Source organism: Chaetura pelagica, unplaced genomic scaffold (assembly GCF_000747805.2).
Source record: "Chaetura pelagica isolate M959 unplaced genomic scaffold, ChaPel_1.0 scaffold274, whole genome shotgun sequence".
NCBI lineage: Eukaryota > Metazoa > Chordata > Aves > Apodiformes > Apodidae > Chaetura > Chaetura pelagica.
Genome location: NW_009952983.1, coordinates 1,561,427 through 1,580,245, shown reverse-complemented (window position 1 = coordinate 1,580,245; position 18,819 = coordinate 1,561,427). Strand labels below are relative to the sequence as shown.

General features: G+C 44.2%; 1 protein-coding gene across 1 annotated transcript; it reads right to left on the bottom strand.

Annotated features, from left to right (window-relative positions):
- Nucleotides 1–12,551: 12,551 nt before the first annotated feature.
- On the bottom strand, nt 12,552–18,135 carry CNIH1 (cornichon family AMPA receptor auxiliary protein 1). The gene is made up of 5 exons (XM_009996477.1): nt 18,112–18,135; nt 17,829–17,897; nt 14,612–14,724; nt 13,570–13,713; nt 12,552–12,933 (listed from the first exon to the last, which is right to left on the bottom strand). The coding sequence occupies exons 1-5, from the start codon at nt 18,133–18,135 to the stop codon at nt 12,906–12,908; spliced, it is 378 nt and encodes a 125-aa protein (XP_009994779.1). The 3' UTR covers nt 12,552–12,905.
- Nucleotides 18,136–18,819: the final 684 nt, after the last annotated feature.

The window sequence follows — 18,819 nt, the reverse complement described above, 5'->3', positions numbered from 1 at the left end:
CAGTCTAAAGACCTTTGAAATGAGATTACTTAAACTCTTCCGCCCTGTACTTAACCACAGCAGGCAGTGAGCATTTTTGCTCCTGGGGTTACAGTGGATTCTAGCTCCCCAGTAGAGCTGCAGCAGCGAGCTGCTGTGCTGCTTTCACCTCAGAATTCCTCTGTTAAGGAACACTCACATGCACTGTAAGGTGAGATGGGTAAAGCCTGTCAGCCCCAGGACAGTGCAAGTGCTGCAAATTCTCCTTAAGATCCCTCACTAAAGTGGCTCCACAGCTGGAGGGGGTTCTCAGAAGAATCTGTCAGTTGGACTCAGGAAATCCTGCACTGTTTATTCTGCTGTGTAACTTGGCTTCAATCAGCCCAAGCACCAAAGGAATGAGATTTGTTTAGAAGGCCAAGAGCAGCTAGGGGCTAAGAGCCAGGAAGTCTCATTTCTGTCACAGATTAATACAAATACAAACACACAAAAGGGTTAATTAGTTTTGCTTACACAGGCTGAAGTCATATCTTGCAGCAGTCTCTAAAGGAGCTAGGCAGCAGGCAAATAAAAATGATCCAACAGAAACAATACTCCTGAGTGTCCAAAAAGCCTTTCAAAAAATTATTCTGCTAAAAGCTCGAAATTCTGATTGCATAAAGAAGAAAATCCTCTTTTCAACTAGTAACTGATGGAGATTACAGAGTAGGAGTAAGGAGTTTTGGGTGAGGAGGGCTCCTGCCTTGTCACAGAAAACAAGGGCTGTGAGATAAAGCCTGCAGCTGTTGGAAAGGTTTTGAGACAGTCAGGAAAAAAAATAGGTATGTTTGGTAATGCTGAATGCTTGAGCAGTAAGGGCACAGGAAATGAAGCATCAGTAAATGCAAAGGAACATGTGAGAAAAATTATTTTATATACACAGTAATAAGCTGCCAGGTATCTGTCATGACTAAGAAAAGAAAACCTGAAGTTATCACAGCCTGAATTCTCATATCCCCAGCTCCATGATAAAAAGAGGAGAGGAATTCAGAAGCAGGGATCAGGAACCTGCCACACTGCATCCCCTGGGCATCCACATCTCGTGTGATGACAGGTCTGGTCTCCTCCAGCTTAGGAAAAGAACATTTGTGGAGGCAAAAAAAAGGATAACCATAAAGCTACAAGGACTTCCAACCAAGAAGAGATTAAACAAACTTCTCTACTCTGAGAGATGACATGATGAACATCTATTTAATCACATCCAGCACAAAGAAGGTGAAAAGGAGATAAATTTCAGTACGTCTTAAAAAACAAGAACTTGGGAGCAACAAATGAAGCTCAGCAGAACTTTTAAATACGGTTTCTTACATACTGAGTAATTCCATTGTAGAACTCACTGTCTCAGGGTATCTCGCACACTAGGCTATGAAAATGCTCAAGAAGCAACTAAATTCATGGAAGAAAAGCTCTTCAAGGGCTGTTTCAGATGCCAGATCTCTAGCTCAGGACACCTGTGCCAGGCAGGTTTCCAGACATCCTCCCACTGTTCAGGCAGAACGATTCAATACCTGCCCCGTTCACATTCTTTTTCCTCAGTTGCTGCCACTGCCCAACAACCCAACCCTGGAGGGCTGGGATGTCAGGAGGAAGCCAGGGCAGCCACTCCTATGGCACCCAAGAGACCCCAAGTGAACAAACAAACAGTTTAAACAAAAACATTTTACTAGAACTAGGCAACTATTCATTATCCTCCAGCACAAGTAAATGAAAAGGATTCCTAATTATTACTCCTAAATTAAGCAGCTGCTGCAGTAACAACTTACAATGCAGTATTATCAGTTTAGCTGAAATACCTTCCCCTGCCCCATTTATTTATCTGCAGATCCATGTAAAAAAGAAAGCAGGAAAGCAGAGCTTCCCTTTTCCAGACATAACTAGATTCAGTGTTCTGTTTTTAAAAGGAAATGCAATTACCCATCACAGAATCATCATGGAAGGGTCTGGGTTGGAAAAGACCTTAAAGATCATCTAGTTTCAACCCCCCTGCCATGAGCAGGGACACGTCCCACAACAGATGAATAGAGCTGTTCAATCTGTTCAATTTAAAACAAAACAAGGCACCAGGTAAAAATAAGTGTTCCTGAATTGAAGATGTTTTTGTTTTATTATTTATTGCACTAAGGAACAGCAGGGCAGTTTCAAAATCTCACTTTCTGGTTTGAAAAGGTCTCTAGTATTACTCTTTAACTCGAGTATTTTCATCATTGGGCTTGACAGAGGTTGTAGGTTTGTTTGTTTGTTAATAAGACAGCACAGACATTAAAAAAAAATATAAAAATCATAACTTAAATTTACCCTTTTGTGGACAATTCAACTTCTTCCTTCCACGAGGACACATGCTTGAGATTCAAGCCAGGTGAGGATACAGAAATGTCTGACTCATGCACAGACAGGGAAAAATGAACCAGACAGAAAAAATAAAAAACCAAAACTGCTATTTTTGCAATTGTGCCCATGAAGTCATCTATTAAGACCAACATCACCTACAGGGAAAGGCCATGACACGTCCAGTCCTTCCCAAGCCCTCAGCAGCTCCAGCTGGCTTGTGGTTGGAGTGGGACACACGGGTCCAAAGGAGCTGCTAGGAAGCCCAGCCCACAGCAACCCCCTCCTGCGCTAGGGCTTGTCAGCCACAACACCTGCTGGAGATGACAGCTGTTCCTCACGGAGTGCAAAGTCAGAACTTTCCAAAACCCCATCTTTACATCAGCTTACATGTAATTCTTTGATTTCAGTGTCCCAGTAAAAGATAAGAAAACAGTCTTTCCACAAATATAAAATGTGGAAGTGTTTTACAAATAGGGGAGGCGTCGTTTCCTAACGCGAATGCGATCATCAGGTTCCGTAGTTAATCTTGGTAAGAGGTTCTCGTCGTCAAGAATCCATGTTTTGTGGCTTTTGCATGCACTTAACTGGAACAAAGCTTGCTGGATGTCTTCTTAAGAGCTCACCAGAACATAAATCATGCTGGAAAACAAAATACAAATATGAAGATGCACCGCCGTGATTACTGTTCTACAATTAGTTCTACAGTCATGGATTCCAAGGAACCAACCCGTGTGAGGTCCATGGATTGCCCATCCCCAGGGTGTTCAAGTCCAGGCTGGATGGGACTTGGAGCAACCTGGCCTAGTGGGAGATGTCGCTGCCCATGGCAGGGGGTTGGAACTAGATGATCTTTAAGGTCCCTCCCAACCCAAACCAGTCTGGGATCCTCTGACTGTGACTGAAGGTTTAAACAGGACACATCAGAAGGGCATTACTGAGCATGACATGAACTGATGCAACCCCAGTTACTTACTCTAAAAATGTGACTGTTCCTGTTTCTTAATGAAAATGCTGGGGGGGTTATTACAGAATGCTTAGAAAAACAAAAGCTCAGAGCTTTCAAGTCTCCAGTCACACTATACAGATTCAAATTAATAATTCCAAACAAATTAAGACTTGTGTTTTAAAGCAGAATAACTGGTGTTGCAGATTTTGTTTTTTGTTTTTTTTTTTTGAAAGGTGGGACTACAGATATTCCCATGTACAAAATTTCTCTTTTACATTGAGCCCAAAATTTCAGACTGAAAATTAGGCAGGAGACAGAGGAAAAACCAAACTTACCCATATAGGTAGTAAAAAAATGATAGAAGGTAGAATGCTAATTTGCACCATCCTTCTTTCTGGCAATAGGCTAAAATATCTGCATTCATGATGGTTGTAGGATCATACAGACCAGGGCCACTCATCACAGGTCTACTCATGTACCTGAAAGTGATGCACAGGGAAGTTTTGTGGTGACAGCAAAACTGGTTCCTGCCCCCACCCACCAAGTAACTCCAGAGCACAGCGGATGCCATCTGCTCCCTGCAGGAGGTGATGAGCTGCAAGAGCTTCCACAGATGCTGTCACAACAGCTCACCTCGGCCTTAAAGCCCATACACCAACAGGAAATGGGACAAAGTTATAAATAAATGAAAAATGGGATTCCTTACCAAAGGGTTGGAAAAGCTGGAGAAGAGCCCAGCCTACAACCCCACGTAACCTGCAGCGTCTCACATCAATGCTGGCTGCCCTGCTGCAGGAACACTCACGCAGGCCAACACAAAATGATCCTAAAATTGCAGTTTAACACCGGCCACTGGCTGAAAGAAAGTCCTGCCTTCAGCCCTCGGATTCCTCCTCATGCCAGGACCAGCACAGCCACTCAGGGACAGCTGTTCTGCTGGGGTAAATTCCAGCCGGAACAGCTCCCTCCTGTGGCTCCCCGAACAGGACTAGCACCGGCACACGGAGAGGTGGAGCCCACATCTCAGTGGCTGGAGGAAAGAGGAATTGCCACTTCTGCTGGCAACCCACTCCATAAACCCGCAGCGTTGGTCACCTCTGACATGTCAGCTCCCTTGAGTGCACACACAGCTCGATTCTTGCACAGCACAAGACAATAAAAAATAAAAATGACAGGAGAAAGCAAAACGATGGCTCCTGTGTTCTAGCCATGAGGTGAACTTTCTCCTTGTCATCTCAGAAAGCATCTTTAGTTGCCAAAGACAGGACATTTCACAGGAAGCACTGAAACACGAGAATGAGCAACGGTTAAGGTGAGTACAGAGACACCAGACTCATCAAATATTACCTCCAAATATGATAAGCCAACAAAGGCATATTGAGACCCAGTGTAAGCCACTCTGCTGCACAGAGAAACATAACACAGAAGAATGCATGGATGAGGTACTCTGGAAGCACAAGCTGGAAAAGAAAAACAGGAGTTAGAGGTTTTGATTACCCAGAGCAAAAGGTGTGGTGTTTAATCTATGCTGGAGGTAAACTATTGTTCAAAAAACCAATAATTTTGGATCTTTTTAGCTATTACTAAAAATGACACTAACAAGACTGCAGAAAGTGAAAGCAGCAGTACATGCCTTGCTGTTTTCACATGATATTCATGAACCAAGAAGAAAAATGCTCAGATCAATAGGGTTTTTTTACTGCTTCTATGAAATGAGGTGTGCTGCTAACAGATCCCACGCTTCATACACGACCTTCATCACAGGAGAGATCACGAAGGTGTTTCTGCTCATGCAACAGAGAAATACCAGCAGGAAACATGCTCCATATGAGGGTTGAGAGGCAAAAAGATGGTTTGTGTTTTCCTATTTCACAGCTTTGTTTTGTTATTCACACATACACCGTTTTTCAGACTCAGTTGCCAAAATGCAACAGCATCAAGGCAGAGCTTTCTCAAACCCACTGAACAGTGAGGCTGTTGGGCACAGGGGTCTGCACAGCCCTGGGGGGCAAGGCAGCACCAGCCAGCTCCCTTCCCCTTGCCCAGTCCCTGCTGTGCATGCTTCAGAGCACCATGCTGTCCAGCAGAACCCACAGAGCTCATTTTCAGTTGACTAGGGAGTCACAGAGAGCGTGAAATGGCAGGTAATATTAGTGTTATGAATGGGAATAATATGGAGAGACAGTGGGTTAAATGCATGCAAAGAGCCAGCAAAACCTCACAGCTGCCACAGGAGTAACACTTCCTAAAACTAGCCAGCCTAAAGTGACACCATTTACTCCTTTACCACACCATTCAGGAAGAAGCAAATCTGTAAGCTTTTCACTTCACAACTCAGGGCCACTCTAACATCTCATGAAAAATGCTCCATTTCTGCCTAAATATTTCAACTGTCAAGGTATATGTGCACACACAGCACACCCTGCCCCTCTTCCTTGTGTGACAAGGCTAAGGTTGCATGGGATGACTACACTGAAGGGTCAGTGGTTTAAAATGTCTTCCCAGAAATCTAAAAACTACCAACAGACATTCTCCCCACCTGCTTTGCTGTAACATTCTGCTTCTCTAAATGAAGCCTGTCAAACAAAGCAAATTTGCATCCACATCAACAAAAAGAATCTGTCATACATGAAGTGTTTCAAATAAATATTTTTGCCCAGATCCTTCTTTGTGTACTTACCATTTACAACTTGGTAATTATTTATAGAAGAACAACAACCCTATCAAACACACAATGCATTTGGCAGCCTCCTGAGACAGATTTACCAGCTCTGAAAATCTGTAGTTTATTTAACTATGCATCTCAAAACACATTTTTCTTTATCTTGTTTGTTACACGAGACTCCCACACCAGAATACCTGTCTCTCTCAAATCTACCACTCTTAATCCTCCAGGGCTGGCTAAGAAAAATGAAATACATCAGATTCTACCATGGTATTTATCAGAGAAGTGAGGGAGGAAGAAATGCCATTGCTGAGAAGAGACACTGCTATAATAGGAGCAGGGAAGAGAAGGCATCAACTATGTACTAAGCAGTTACTATTTCTGGCTAATCTTTCTACTGAGGTGTCTCAGTTCCTACAAGAATTTCTCATCTTGCTTCTGTATGTTTGTGCAGCATCCTTTACCAGATCCCCTCAAGAGTCTGGCTCTTCACTTTTAGCATCTAATCTACTTCCACAAGAACAGCAAATACTGTTATTTTCAATTCACAGAGCTGCCATGTAATAAACACTCCATGCATGTAGGTTAACAGCAGGTTAATACTTGTGGCAACCTCACCAGCATTAGTAACTTGTTGCTTTCTCCTCCTCACCCCTGCTCAGTGAGCACTGAGCTGTTGTCTCATTCTGATTCTCACATTCTCCTCACAGCTTCGACATCTGCGTGAGCTTTCTGCTTTGGTTTTTTTCCACCTTCCCAACCCACCTGGCCACGTTCGTTCTCTGTAGCTATCCCATCAATAACTGGCAGTCTTCTTTTAAGAAGTGTTAGGTCTCCCTCCATGTAGGTTTTTAGTTGCTGATCATGATGGGTTTTTCTTCTTTTGGTGGGATTTTTACCCTCTCTGTGTAAATATTTCTGTTGATAGGAGTCCTAGATGTTATGCTCTTGAAAGAGTTCTGTGTACAGGAGAGAGGAGCTGACATTTCTAAAGTTTACAAGACAGGAGTTTCTGAGGAGAATTTCCTGAAGTCTGCATCTTCATGAGCTCCAAGCCTCTCTGGAAGGCAAATCTTGTTTAAACTACTTGTTACAATCAGTTTTCCACAAACCAAAGGGGCAGGTGGGGAGTAGCTTGGACCCCTGGTGGAAGGGATGGGAAAGGACATGAGCAACTGTTAAAATTAGAAGCTCTCACAGCCACTTGGGGTGGATGATCTGCCCTTAGCCTCTGCTGACCAACATTTTTAACTCATATTGATACTTAACTCATATTGAACACTTGTGTATCAATACTCCACACAATGTATGAGGTGACCTAAGAGCTGTTCCTGCCAACTGTTACACCTCTTGCAGACCCAAATCAAGCAGCTTTGCATTCTGACAGGAAGCTCCCACCTCCTGAGGACCATGGTTTGTATTACCTTGAGCCCAGGTGTGCCCTTTATAAAGAACCACAAGCCAGGACCCGTGTAGTCTGTGCCTGGTGGTGGAAGAATTCCAGAGGATTTGCAGGAAGCACAGACTAGAGTGCAGTTTTCATCCTAGGGGATCAAACAGGTTTTTAAGATGGTGCCTTTTCCCAGAGTACAGGGCACTCATACAGATCTGGTTGTGCTTTTCAGCAATACAATTACCTCCACGACTTCCGAGAGAACCTGGCTGCCCACCTGGCAACAAAGGACACGGTATCGCGATCGGTATCGCGGTAACCAAGGCTGGCGTGGTGGGTCTTGGTATCCATGGGGCTGTGGCAGACACCAGGATGAGATGCCTCCTTCCTGCCCTTTCCAGTTCCTCATGGGTGTTTCCAGCATGACCCAGCTGTTCACTGCCACATCTGTGTGTGAAATGTTGGGGTGGGGGAAGGAAATCCTACAGGATGTGCAGCATCGCCCTCTCTTTGGCAGGTTTGAATAGTTGCTGCCCTAGAAATACATGGAAGTGTGTGGGTGTTTGATACTGTTCTGTCGTGAGCTTGTTGTCAATATAATAACGACTGTCATGTATCTACCTCACGTTTATCACCTTACTTGGTACTGACAGCTCCTGCCACCGAACTGGTGTGCTCATGTGTTCACTGTGACATCCTATGGGCTGCATCTGTGATATCCCAAGTGGAGGAGAGGCTGGGCTGCCAGAGCAGGGACTGGTTGCATTTTGACTTCTCTGTTCTGTGTAGCATATAAATTGGGATGAGAATTGGAGGTGAAGGCAGGATAGGAGAGGAAACAACCGCCTGCAACTCCTCCCAGTGCTCATAGGCTGGCTTCTGCTCCAGTGGGCAGGAAAAAGAAAAGGGGGAAGAGATGAAAGATAACTCCTTCCCACTGCCTTTCTAAGAGTCACACTGGGATAACAGAGCTAGCTAAAAATTACATTACTGGAGCTCTTTGCAAAAATAAGTAGCTCCAGCTTTAAACCAAAGGGAAGTCAAGTGTGAAAATGTCCCCACGGGTGTGCTCACCCCTCATGAACTGGTGAGAACACATTCTAAAATGTCCCAGCTCTGCTTGGCGTGGCCAGTGGTATTTAGGAATAAGGATGGGGTTTGCTACTGAAGATGTGTGACAGACCAGGTGGGTGGGTGTTGAGAGGAGTACAGTAGGAAAAGACAAGTTGCTGTAGCTGCGTGGGGGAGCTCCTGGCACAGCAGCTGCTCTGCTGACACCGTCAGCTGGGGGCTGGAGAGGATCTCACACCCCCATGCCTGATTATCCACTTGTGAGGACCAGAGGCCTGAAGAAAATGCTTAAAAGAGTTCTGTCCCATTCTGAGGAAGTGATCAGCATCCACTCCAGTGCCCAGGTGTCCCCTGGTGCCCCACGAGGCCAGTTTTGCCTCTGGGTAGGACACCAGTGTCACCCCCTGCACCTTGGGCTTCCAGATAGTCCCACAGAACCAGAGGAACTGTGACCTCTGGGCTGAGGGCACTGTGCAGCTGCATGTCACACCCCCGCTGTCCTGCTGTGTCACCATCTCCTGTTTCCTTGCAGTTAATTCTGTCTGTGCTTTCCCCCCTGCCCCCAAGTGCTTTACAAACCAGCTGGTTACCTGGCTGGTACCTGCCTGGCCAAGGCAGCACTGCTGTCCTGCTCTCAGGGTCACCCTGTGCTCCCCAAAGCTCCAGCCTGCAGTGAGAAAGATATTTCTAGAGTGTTTTTGTCAAGTTTCAGTGACTTTTCAAGTCAGAAGTTGTGACATGGGACCCTGCCACAGCACCCGTGGGTTTGGGTGGAAGAACTCACTGCTTTGCTTGCTTTGAAATTTATGGCCTTAACATCTTGTTTGAAAGCAGACACTAGAATGTTTAAAGGTGATTTCTACAGATGATATTTAATTAGATTTTACTGTCATGCCCTTCCCCACCCATAAGGCAGGCAACAGGAACTCTTCCCAGTTACCACAGCATGGAATTACAGAGAATTTGTTGCTGGAAATGCATTGTTCCTTCCCCAACACTCAAACAGAAACAAAAGCAGTGTCTGTCTGTCTCTCCTTCACTGCTGTATCCCTGCAACTGATGGTTTTCAGGTATTAAGTATGTATCAGGGGGCTTTTGAAGATGACTTAGCAAGAAACTTGCTGACATGGAAAGAAATGTTCTTTTCTCCATTATCTTTTGCCTCATGGGACTCCAAAAATCAATTACCATCAGGTCCCTGTTTTGAATGCAGAATGACTGCTCCTCTGGCTCAGCATCCTACGTGCAGCTCCACACACACCAGCTGCCTTTGCAGGGACCACTCCACTAGAGCCAATGTGAAGCTCCCATTGCTGGGTACAGGTGACAAACTCCACATCCCCTTGCAGCTGGGGGGTGCTGGCAGGCACTAAACTGGTTTTTAAATATAAAAGTGCTGAAACCAGTGTCTGGGCAGCATTCTCTGAAGGACTCAGCTGGGTAGTTGTCACACTTCAACACGCTGCATTCTTGTGGGACATTTTAACTTCTAACCTGCATTTCTGACCTTTCTCTCTGATGTTATGACAGTCTAAAGACCTTTGAAATGAGATTACTTAAACTCTTCCGCCCTGTACTTAACCACAGCAGGCAGTGAGCATTTTTGCTCCTGGGGTTACAGTGGATTCTAGCTCCCCAGTAGAGCTGCAGCAGCGAGCTGCTGTGCTGCTTTCACCTCAGAATTCCTCTGTTAAGGAACACTCACATGCACTGTAAGGTGAGATGGGTAAAGCCTGTCAGCCCCAGGACAGTGCAAGTGCTGCAAATTCTCCTTAAGATCCCTCACTAAAGTGGCTCCACAGCTGGAGGGGGTTCTCAGAAGAATCTGTCAGTTGGACTCAGGAAATCCTGCACTGTTTATTCTGCTGTGTAACTTGGCTTCAATCAGCCCAAGCACCAAAGGAATGAGATTTGTTTAGAAGGCCAAGAGCAGCTAGGGGCTAAGAGCCAGGAAGTCTCATTTCTGTCACAGATTAATACAAATACAAACACACAAAAGGGTTAATTAGTTTTGCTTACACAGGCTGAAGTCATATCTTGCAGCAGTCTCTAAAGGAGCTAGGCAGCAGGCAAATAAAAATGATCCAACAGAAACAATACTCCTGAGTGTCCAAAAAGCCTTTCAAAAAATTATTCTGCTAAAAGCTCGAAATTCTGATTGCATAAAGAAGAAAATCCTCTTTTCAACTAGTAACTGATGGAGATTACAGAGTAGGAGTAAGGAGTTTTGGGTGAGGAGGGCTCCTGCCTTGTCACAGAAAACAAGGGCTGTGAGATAAAGCCTGCAGCTGTTGGAAAGGTTTTGAGACAGTCAGGAAAAAAAATAGGTATGTTTGGTAATGCTGAATGCTTGAGCAGTAAGGGCACAGGAAATGAAGCATCAGTAAATGCAAAGGAACATGTGAGAAAAATTATTTTATATACACAGTAATAAGCTGCCAGGTATCTGTCATGACTAAGAAAAGAAAACCTGAAGTTATCACAGCCTGAATTCTCATATCCCCAGCTCCATGATAAAAAGAGGAGAGGAATTCAGAAGCAGGGATCAGGAACCTGCCACACTGCATCCCCTGGGCATCCACATCTCGTGTGATGACAGGTCTGGTCTCCTCCAGCTTAGGAAAAGAACATTTGTGGAGGCAAAAAAAAGGATAACCATAAAGCTACAAGGACTTCCAACCAAGAAGAGATTAAACAAACTTCTCTACTCTGAGAGATGACATGATGAACATCTATTTAATCACATCCAGCACAAAGAAGGTGAAAAGGAGATAAATTTCAGTACGTCTTAAAAAACAAGAACTTGGGAGCAACAAATGAAGCTCAGCAGAACTTTTAAATACGGTTTCTTACATACTGAGTAATTCCATTGTAGAACTCACTGTCTCAGGGTATCTCGCACACTAGGCTATGAAAATGCTCAAGAAGCAACTAAATTCATGGAAGAAAAGCTCTTCAAGGGCTGTTTCAGATGCCAGATCTCTAGCTCAGGACACCTGTGCCAGGCAGGTTTCCAGACATCCTCCCACTGTTCAGGCAGAACGATTCAATACCTGCCCCGTTCACATTCTTTTTCCTCAGTTGCTGCCACTGCCCAACAACCCAACCCTGGAGGGCTGGGATGTCAGGAGGAAGCCAGGGCAGCCACTCCTATGGCACCCGAGAGACCCCAAGTGAACAAACAAACAGTTTATACAAAAACATTTTACTAGAACTAGGCAACTATTCATTATCCTCCAGCACAAGTAAATGAAAAGGATTCCTAATTATTACTCCTAAATTAAGCAGCTGCTGCAGTAACAACTTACAATGCAGTATTATCAGTTTAGCTGAAATACCTTCCCCTGCCCCATTTATTTATCTGCAGATCCATGTAAAAAAGAAAGCAGGAAAGCAGAGCTTCCCTTTTCCAGACATAACTAGATTCAGTGTTCTGTTTTTAAAAGGAAATGCAATTACCCATCACAGAATCATCATGGAAGGGTCTGGGTTGGAAAAGACCTTAAAGATCATCTAGTTTCAACCCCCCTGCCATGAGCAGGGACACGTCCCACAACAGATGAATAGAGCTGTTCAATCTGTTCAATTTAAAACAAAACAAGGCACCAGGTAAAAATAAGTGTTCCTGAATTGAAGATGTTTTTGTTTTATTATTTATTGCACTAAGGAACAGCAGGGCAGTTTCAAAATCTCACTTTCTGGTTTGAAAAGGTCTCTAGTATTACTCTTTAACTCGAGTATTTTCATCATTGGGCTTGACAGAGGTTGTAGGTTTGTTTGTTTGTTAATAAGACAGCACAGACATTAAAAAAAAATATAAAAATCATAACTTAAATTTACCCTTTTGTGGACAATTCAACTTCTTCCTTCCACGAGGACACATGCTTGAGATTCAAGCCAGGTGAGGATACAGAAATGTCTGACTCATGCACAGACAGGGAAAAATGAACCAGACAGAAAAAATAAAAAACCAAAACTGCTATTTTTGCAATTGTGCCCATGAAGTCATCTATTAAGACCAACATCACCTACAGGGAAAGGCCATGACACGTCCAGTCCTTCCCAAGCCCTCAGCAGCTCCAGCTGGCTTGTGGTTGGAGTGGGACACACGGGTCCAAAGGAGCTGCTAGGAAGCCCAGCCCACAGCAACCCCCTCCTGCGCTAGGGCTTGTCAGCCACAACACCTGCTGGAGATGACAGCTGTTCCTCACGGAGTGCAAAGTCAGAACTTTCCAAAACCCCATCTTTACATCAGCTTACATGTAATTCTTTGATTTCAGTGTCCCAGTAAAAGATAAGAAAACAGTCTTTCCACAAATATAAAATGTGGAAGTGTTTTACAAATAGGGGAGGCGTCGTTTCCTAACGCGAATGCGATCATCAGGTTCCGTAGTTAATCTTGGTAAGAGGTTCTCGTCGTCAAGAATCCATGTTTTGTGGCTTTTGCATGCACTTAACTGGAACAAAGCTTGCTGGATGTCTTCTTAAGAGCTCACCAGAACATAAATCATGCTGGAAAACAAAATACAAATATGAAGATGCACCGCCGTGATTACTGTTCTACAATTAGTTCTACAGTCATGGATTCCAAGGAACCAACCCGTGTGAGGTCCATGGATTGCCCATCCCCAGGGTGTTCAAGTCCAGGCTGGATGGGACTTGGAGCAACCTGGCCTAGTGGGAGATGTCGCTGCCCATGGCAGGGGGTTGGAACTAGATGATCTTTAAGGTCCCTCCCAACCCAAACCAGTCTGGGATCCTCTGACTGTGACTGAAGGTTTAAACAGGACACATCAGAAGGGCATTACTGAGCATGACATGAACTGATGCAACCCCAGTTACTTACTCTAAAAATGTGACTGTTCCTGTTTCTTAATGAAAATGCTGGGGGGGTTATTACAGAATGCTTAGAAAAACAAAAGCTCAGAGCTTTCAAGTCTCCAGTCACACTATACAGATTCAAATTAATAATTCCAAACAAATTAAGACTTGTGTTTTAAAGCAGAATAACTGGTGTTGCAGATTTTTTAATTTTTTTTTTGAAAGGTGGGACTACAGATATTCCCATGTACAAAATTTCTCTTTTACATTGAGCCCAAAATTTCAGACTGAAAATTAGGCAGGAGACAGAGGAAAAACCAAACTTACCCATATAGGTAGTAAAAAAATGATAGAAGGTAGAATGCTAATTTGCACCATCCTTCTTTCTGGCAATAGGCTAAAATATCTGCATTCATGATGGTTGTAGGATCATACAGACCAGGGCCACTCATCACAGGTCTACTCATGTACCTGAAAGTGATGCACAGGGAAGTTTTGTGGTGACAGCAAAACTGGTTCCTGCCCCCACCCACCAAGTAACTCCAGAGCCAAGTCAAGGAATCAGGAATCACACCCCTGACAGCAGAGTCCATCTGCTCCCTGCAGGAGGTGATGAGCTGCAAGAGCTTCCACAGATGCTGTCACAACAGCTCACCTCGGCCTTAAAGCCCATACACCAACAGGAAATGGGACAAAGTTATAAATAAATGAAAAATGGGATTCCTTACCAAAGGGTTGGAAAAGCTGGAGAAGAGCCCAGCCTACAACCCCACGTAACCTGCAGCGTCTCACATCAATGCTGGCTGCCCTGCTGCAGGAACACTCACACAGGCCAACACAAAATGATCCTAAAATTGCAGTTTAACACCGGCCACTGGCTGAAAGAAAGTCCTGCCTTCAGCCCTCGGATTCCTCCTCATGCCAGGACCAGCACAGCCACTCAGGGACAGCTGTTCTGCTGGGGTAAATTCCAGCCGGAACAGCTCCCTCCTGTGGCTCCCTGCACAGGACTAGCACCGGCACACGGAGAGGTGGAGCCCACATCTCAGTGGCTGGAGGAAAGAGGAATTGCCACTTCTGCTGGCAACCCACTCCATAAACCCGCAGCGTTGGTCACCTCTGACATGTCAGCTCCCTTGAGTGCACACACAGCTCGATTCTTGCACAGCACAAGACAATAAAAAATAAAAATGACAGGAGAAAGCAAAACGATGGCTCCTGTGTTCTAGCCATGAGGTGAACTTTCTCCTTGTCATCTCAGAAAGCATCTTTAGTTGCCAAAGACAGGACATTTCACAGGAAGCACTGAAACACGAGAATGAGCAACGGTTAAGGTGAGTACAGAGACACCAGACTCATCAAATATTACCTCCAAATATGATAAGCCAACAAAGGCATATTGAGACCCAGTGTAAGCCACTCTGCTGCACAGAGAAACATAACACAGAAGAATGCATGGATGAGGTACTCTGGAAGCACAAGCTGGAAAAGAAAAACAGGAGTTAGAGGTTTTGATTACCCAGAGCAAAAGGTGTGGTGTTTAATCTATGCTGGAGGTAAACTATTGTTCAAAAAACCAATAATTTTGGATCTTTTTAGCTATTACTAAAAATGACACTAACAAGACTGCAGAAAGTGAAAGCAGCAGTACATGCCTTGCTGTTTTCACATGATATTCATGAACCAAGAAGAAAAATGCTCAGATCAATAGGGTTTTTTTACTGCTTCTATGAAATGAGGTGTGCTGCTAACAGATCCCACGCTTCATACACGACCTTCATCACAGGAGAGATCACGAAGGTGTTTCTGCTCATGCAACAGAGAAATACCAGCAGGAAACATGCTCCATATGAGGGTTGAGAGGCAAAAAGATGGTTTGTGTTTTCCTATTTCACAGCTTTGTTTTGTTATTCACACATACACCGTTTTTCAGACTCAGTTGCCAAAATGCAACAGCATCAAGGCAGAGCTTTCTCAAACCCACTGAACAGTGAGGCTGTTGGGCACAGGGGTCTGCACAGCCCTGGGGGGCAAGGCAGCACCAGCCAGCTCCCTTCCCCTTGCCCAGTCCCTGCTGTGCATGCTTCAGAGCACCATGCTGTCCAGCAGAACCCACAGAGCTCATTTTCAGTTGACTAGGGAGTCACAGAGAGCGTGAAATGGCAGGTAATATTAGTGTTATGAATGGGAATAATATGGAGAGACAGTGGGTTAAATGCATGCAAAGAGCCAGCAAAACCTCACAGCTGCCACAGGAGTAACACTTCCTAAAACTAGCCAGCCTAAAGTGACACCATTTACTCCTTTACCACACCATTCAGGAAGAAGCAAATCTATAAGCTTTTCACTTCACAACTCAGGGCCACTCTAACATCTCATGAAAAATGCTCCATTTCTGCCTAAAGATTTCAACTGTCAAGGTATATGTGCACACACAGCACACCCTGCCCCTCTTCCTTGTGTGACAAGGCTAAGGTTGCATGGGATGACTACACTGAAGGGTCAGTGGTTTAAAATGTCTTCCCAGAAATCTAAAAACTACCAACAGACATTCTCCCCACCTGCTTTGCTGTAACATTCTGCTTCTCTAAATGAAGCCTGTCAAACAAAGCAAATTTGCATCCACATCAACAAAAAGAATCTGTCATACATGAAGTGTTTCAAATAAATATTTTTGCCCAGATCCTTCTTTGTGTACTTACCATTTACAACTTGGTAATTATTTATAGAAGAACAACAACCCTATCAAACACACAATGCATTTGGCAGCCTCCTGAGACAGATTTACCAGCTCTGAAAATCTGTAGTTTATTTAACTATGCATCTCAAAACACATTTTTCTTTATCTTGTTTGTTACACGAGACTCCCACACCAGAATACCTGTCTTTCTCAAATCTACCACTCTTAATCCTCCAGGGCTGGCTAAGAAAAATGAAATACATCAGATTCTACCATGGTATTTATCAGAGAAGTGAGGGAGGAAGAAATGCCATTGCTGAGAAGAGACACTGCTATAATAGGAGCAGGGAAGAGAAGGCATCAACTATGTACTAAGCAGTTACTATTTCTGGCTAATCTTTCTACTGAGGTGTCTCAGTTCCTACAAGAATTTCTCATCTTGCTTCTGTATGTTTGTGCAGCATCCTTTACCAGATCCCCTCAAGAGTCTGGCTCTTCACTTTTAGCATCTAATCTACTTCCACAAGAACAGCAAATACTGTTATTTTCAATTCACAGAGCTGCCATGTAATAAACACTCCATGCATGTAGGTTAACAGCAGGTTAATACTTGTGGCAAACATGCGTGTTGTAACACTGCAGAGGCCGCGATCAGATCACAATGCAGAAACATCATGAGGATTTGCCCCCAAACCGCAGCAGGAATGACTGTGGGACAAGCCAAGCAAGGGAAACTGTTAGGTGCACAGCTATCTGAGCAGGACACCTCCCTCTCTGAGATGGTATCCTCTGGCCTCTCCTCCTCCCCACCCCTGGTCACGCTGTAGGTCTCCCCATCATCCCTGCCTAACACGCATGTCCCTCCCCTCCCCAGACCCTGCCAATTCATTTTTCATTTGAAAAATTGACTTCACTCTTCACCACACAATAAAGCTACAGGCCAGGCTGCACTGCTCTGTTGCCATTCTACCTCAGCCTGGGCACACCAAGGCAAAGAACTATGAGACATGCACAAAAAAACCTGCTATATCCAACTATCTGCTCTTTAATAAGCATCCCTTTTAATGCTGGCCTGTTAGAAATACAAATAAATATTTGTCTCCAAGTCTTTTCACAAACCAAGGAGTGTCAGAGTTGCATCCAAGAGAGGACACCAAGATACACCCCCTGATCCTGGAACATAAAACAAAAAGGTAAGATAATGCCTATCACACTCTGCCCACCTAAATCCTTAAGCAAGATCAGAATTTACCTGCTCAATGCTAAAACGAACAACTGGCCTCCCAAAATCTCAAGAGTTCAATCAATCTTGCTTGCAAAGTGCTCTTGATTTGTACCTGAAGTGACTTCAGCTCGGCCACAGGACATATAGACCAGGCATTTAACAGTTTTCCCCACTTCACTGGGTAAGCAAGCAGGATTGTTTGGCACAGAAGATGGAAACCCATGAAGTCATGACCAACCCCAACGAACAAATAATGAGCAGATGAACAGGCACACTAAACAAAAAAAAGCTTAATAGTATTACAAATGTTCCTAACAAAATGGAAGGGAAGTGGCATTGAAAGCATTCAACTGAAAAGCTGTACACACCTTTAATGCAATTTTGACTCTTTTAATCTTTTTGACCTTTTCAACTGTCTTTGGGCCGAAAATGCAGAAAGCAGATTGAAAGAATGTTAGTATGACAGCTGACAAGATCACCAGCAGATTAATAACAGTCAGAATATTCAAGTTGAAAGTAAAGAATTAGGCAAATGATTTTTCCCTAGAACTTCTACTGCACAGCTAGGTTTTGTCCAGATGCAATTCCACTGCCTAGTTTGGGTATACCAAGGTAACATCAAATCCAAGCACTTTATGTATATTTATTACAATTTTAAAAGATGTTTAGCATGCAACTTACAGGATTGAGTGTGTTACATTGGTCTATAGGGTTCTTGTAATCGGTCTTCAGCTCATCAAATGCTATAATCTAGGAAAAAAATGAAACAGTTGTGATCCTTCAAGCCCAGGAACAACAATGATTTTGATCCATGAAAATCAAATTTTGCTACAGAGCCACAAGGTTCAAGGAATATAATTTCTCCATTCTAACCACACAAACCCACAGGTAAAACACCATTGCAGCAGGTTAGAGAAACAAGGAGGCAGAAGATATTTCAGTTCATAAACCTCTGCCTTTTTACCTCCCCACCAACAACCTCCAACATCCCTCTTTCAGCAGTTTTTAACCCAGCTCACCATGCACAGACTACAAACGTTGTGAGTCTTGTCAGCAGGAATGCTGACCCTGCATATATGTCCAAAAAGTGCATTAAAAACCCCCAAAAACTACCTGTACGTGGCCTTTTCATGCCACAAAGTCAAAGATGCAGAATGAGATACAACAAAAGCCACACCTACATGACAAATATGATACCAAACATTATAAAAGTCTTAAGACAGACTGACTTATCATCAGTGTAAGATTCATTTATATACATATAAGCCCTGATGTGCTTAGAGGACAGGGCTGATATTATGATATAACAGGTTTTATTAAGGATAGCTACAAAGCTTGAAATAGCGCCAAGAAAAACATCCTCCTCCACCCTCTCCCAAAGCAGCATCTCCCAGCTGACCCAGAGCAGGTTCCTGGCTCTCCCTGGGCCAGGTTCATGACAAAAAACCCCAACAAAGACTGCCAGATTTCCAGCTCCTACAAGGGTGGGGAGCAGATGTGGTAGCTCAGTTTTCACTGCAGGGGATGCCTGTGGGCATCTCATCAGCCTGTGGGCAGGGAGGAGGGATGGCAACTCCTGGAGCCTGCAGGGAGGAGGGAGGGCAGCTCCTGGAGCCTGCAGGGAGGAGGGAGGGCAACTCCTGGAGCCTGTGGGCAGGGAGGAGGGAGGGAA

What these genes read in the sequence shown, in the direction of transcription:
- CNIH1 (XM_009996477.1), bottom strand. Translation starts at nt 18,135, where the DNA reads ATGTTGGAGGTTGTTGGTGGGGAG. An exon ending in TTGGCTTATCATATTTGGAG is followed by an intron (nt 13,714 to 14,611) that starts GTAATATTTGAT and finishes CATCACTTTCAG; the next exon opens with GTACATGAGTAGACCTGTGA. An exon ending in TTTTTTTACTACCTATATGG is followed by an intron (nt 12,934 to 13,569) that starts GTAAGTTTGGTT and finishes TTTGTTTTCCAG; the next exon opens with CATGATTTATGTTCTGGTGA.